The 3,550-nt window shown below is 39.0% G+C and overlaps 1 protein-coding gene across 5 annotated transcripts in view; it reads right to left on the minus strand.

Moving 5' to 3' along the window:
* LOC106874749 (BTB/POZ domain-containing protein 17) overlaps nt 1-3,550 on the minus strand; it is a 92,444-nt gene that overhangs the window by 12,612 nt on the left and 76,282 nt on the right. The window contains exon 1 of one of the 5 annotated variants that reach the window (XM_014922588.2): nt 66-1,454. The exons of the other annotated variants lie outside the window; for them this stretch is intronic. Coding sequence (XP_014778074.1) covers nt 66-551 — 486 coding nt within the window. The 5' untranslated portion in view covers nt 552-1,454. Of the gene's footprint in view, nt 1-65; nt 1,455-3,550 lie in introns of those variants that run through there. 5 annotated transcript variants of the gene reach the window in all.

Below are 3,550 nucleotides of genomic sequence, written 5' to 3' on the forward strand. Positions count from 1 at the left end.
TATATATATATATATATATATATATATATATATATATGCGATCTTTCTATGTTCTCCAAACCTACCCAAGAAGCTGCAGCAACGTGAGCATCGCACATATAATCAAGGCAAGTTACTTCATCTGATGCGGTGTCAGCAGATGCTGGTGTTTCGTTGTCCGTGGTTGCGGCATTCGGCATGGCATTGGCACTGGTGCTACCGTTGTCGTTGGCACTGGTATCGCTGCTGTTGTCGTTGGTACTGGTGGTGGTAGTGGTAGTGGTGGTGGCGCTGGTGGTGGCGGCAGTGCTGCTCCTGCTGCCACTGGTATTGGCGTGGGTGCTGGCGCCGTAGCTACTGCTACCTCCGAGCAGGGCACGAGCTTTCTCCAACGGGTTCATTTTACTAAATGACTCACCCGACTGTCTTGTTTGCCTCGTCTGTCTCGTCTGCCGTGCCTCCTTCTCTCGGTCTCTTTCTCTCAACCTGCCCCTCTCATTGTCGTCATCGTCTTTATCATTATCGCTCTTCTTCGCCTCGTTCTTAGACTGCATTTTCAAGGTCCGTTTCATGGTTGCAGCGAATTTTTGTCTCTTCCGCTCGCTGCCTTCTGTTCGTTTCGTATTGCTTCGTTTCGGAATGTTTAGTTTTTGTACCAACTTCTCTGTGATTCTTCTGTCTCTTTCACTTTCTTCCCCAGAACGTATAACGTTTTAGTTTTTATAAGTATTGTGTATATAGATATATTGATTAAATCACTTTGTGAAACTGCAATTATTCTTTATCGGATCTATTAAAACAATTTTAACAGCCTTTTTTTTTTTTTTTCAGTTTATATCATATATCACTTGGTCTAACAACATATATGGTAAACTCTTCGAGAACTGCTCTGTCCCGCTCTTGTGTAATTTTTTTGCGCGAAAATCTCCGACGAAAATGCTAAAGTGACCAAGGGCTTTACTTCGAGAATAAATATTTAATAGACAGAAGCGTATGTCTCATTTGGTAGATTCCTATCGGGATAGAGAGAGTCCGTGAAGACGCACCTAAAATTGTTTAGTAGAGTTACAAAAGACTGGGTGTTGTCTGATTAATGTTGTTACTGACGATGGTATTTCGGTCGATTTTTCCTCTCTTTTGTTGTCTATAACTGAATGTTATTAATATATGCGGTTGATAATGATGCGAATTAACTTTTACCAACGGTAGAGTTATCTCCAGTCACAAAAAAGGGTCGTAGTAATGGTATAAGGTGGTGGTGAAGATTACTTCTAGAAATGCTACTAAAAAAATAACTTACGCGCACATCTGTAAACACCCACGCGTAAAAATAAACTGATATACATACGCGAATGTGTGTGTGTGTGAAGGAGAGAGAGGGAGAGAGAAAGAAAGAGAATGTTTGGGCGTATAGTCGTCTGGGTAGTGTATCAGTCAGCTTGCAGTTTGTACAACATCAATAGAAAATACTGGTTTTCTAGTTTAGATGATATATAGAGAGAGAAAAAGAGGAACGGAAGACTGAGAGAGAGAGAGAGAGAAGCACTGAGTAAGAGTTATAGTTGAACAAAGAAAGAGAAGTAACCAATAAAATTAAAATAACGGCAATCGAACTCTTTTCCGCCTTATATAAAGTGTTCTTTAACACCAGGTCAACTCTGCTAGTGCAGGCCGATGATTAAAAGCGTTCCAGTCATGACCACCACGTTTTGTATGCTAGTGACTAATTTATCTAACGGAATTATTTAAGATGGAGGAGGCTGATTTGACTGCTATTTCTAACCGTTCACGCAATCACGTAGAGACTAAATCCCTCATCAAAATAGTAATTATTTCTAAGCTAACAGCTTCCCTTTAAACATATAAAATTCTAGTCTTTGGCATCAGCCTTTATAAGACAATCGGGTTCGAACAAGAATGAAGGCAGGGCCGATCTAATATTTCTTTTATCGATTATAACGAAGTTAATTCAGCTATCTTTATTCTTGTAGAAACCTAGTCATTTTATAAAGGTTTATGTTAATGCGCGTGTGTAATATAAGATTTTGTGAACAATAGCGTCGTTGGTTACCGGCTTTCAACAAAGCTAATCATTAACTTCGTAATGGGGAAAGTAATAAGGGTTTGAGTAAATCTGGCGGAGGTAATATTACAAGGAATGTTTATTCGGAATCACCGGTGAAATGGATTTTTCACTGATGTTTACATTAGTTACTATCATGGTCGCCGAAAGCTGTCTACGCATATTAGGAAAGATATGTAATGCGTAATATGTTACACCTTTAATTGATTTCCTTAAAATTTATTTTCTGCCTGCCATGTTTAATATGGTAGCCTCCACATATCTTACTAACATATATATTATCTTGTTTCAGTCATTAGACTACGACCACACTGGAGCACTGCCTTGGATTTTAGTCGAACGAATCGACTACAGTACTAATTTTTTAAAACCTGGTACTTATTTTATCAGTCCTTTTTTTTTCTTTACCGAACCACTAAGTTACGGGGACGTTAACATACATCACTTGTCATCATATATGTGTGTGTGTTAGTGTGTATAATGGGCTTCCTTCAGTTTCCGTCTACTAGATCCACTCACAAGGCTTTAATCAGCCCGAGGCTATAGTAGAAGAGAATTGCTCAGAGTGCAACGCATTGGCACTGAACCCGAAACCATGTGATTAGCAAACTAATGGCCACACAGCCATGCCTGCACTTGTATAAAATTTTATTTCTTGTTTCAGGCGTTGGACCGTGACCATACTTGGGCATCACTTTAAAAGGTTTAGTCGAACCCGATTTTTACTTTTTGAAGCCTAGTATCTATTCTAAAGGGCTCTTTTTGCCGAACCGTTAAGTTACGTGGGCGTAAACAAACCAACACTGGTTGTCAAGCGATAATGGGAGCACAGCCGCAAATACAAATACACGTAGATTTTATGCAGATACGACAAGGTTCTTTCAGTTTCTGTTTACGAAGTCCACTTACAAGGCTTTGGGTCAGCTTGTGGTTATAGCAGTAGCCACTTGCTGAAGGTACCACGGATCTTTCTGATTTGGCGTACACCATTTTTTTTATTTAGTGTGTTTTCTACCGAAACACTTTGAAACTTCGTATAGTTGTATATTTTGTCTTATAGAACAGAGAAAAAAATTTTATATTCGAAGTTATTGCATGTTAAAAGTTGTCGTATTTCGGTAATTTCAACCAATCACTGACGTCTATTGAGGTGAAACCAATTACTGCTGTGATTTATCAACACCACGTTGTGGCGGTGTAATGGGATCTATATCCCTTGAATAAAATTACTGCCGTTGTTTGTCAACAACAACTATCGGCGGTACTGTTATTTATGACATCGTTCGTGCATTTGTACTGGTTTTAGCTTTAGGGTTAGAGTTAGAGTTATGAGTATTTTTGCCAAATTTGGTGGAAAATTTGTGGCAGTGTATTGAACCAAATTTGGCAAAAATACTCATAACTCTAACTCTAACCCTAAAGCTAAAACCAGTACAAATGCACGAACGATGTCATAAATAACAGTACCGCCGATAGTTGTTGTTGACA

This window comes from Octopus bimaculoides, chromosome 18, assembly GCF_001194135.2.
Source record: "Octopus bimaculoides isolate UCB-OBI-ISO-001 chromosome 18, ASM119413v2, whole genome shotgun sequence".
Taxonomy (NCBI): Eukaryota; Metazoa; Mollusca; class Cephalopoda; order Octopoda; family Octopodidae; genus Octopus; species Octopus bimaculoides.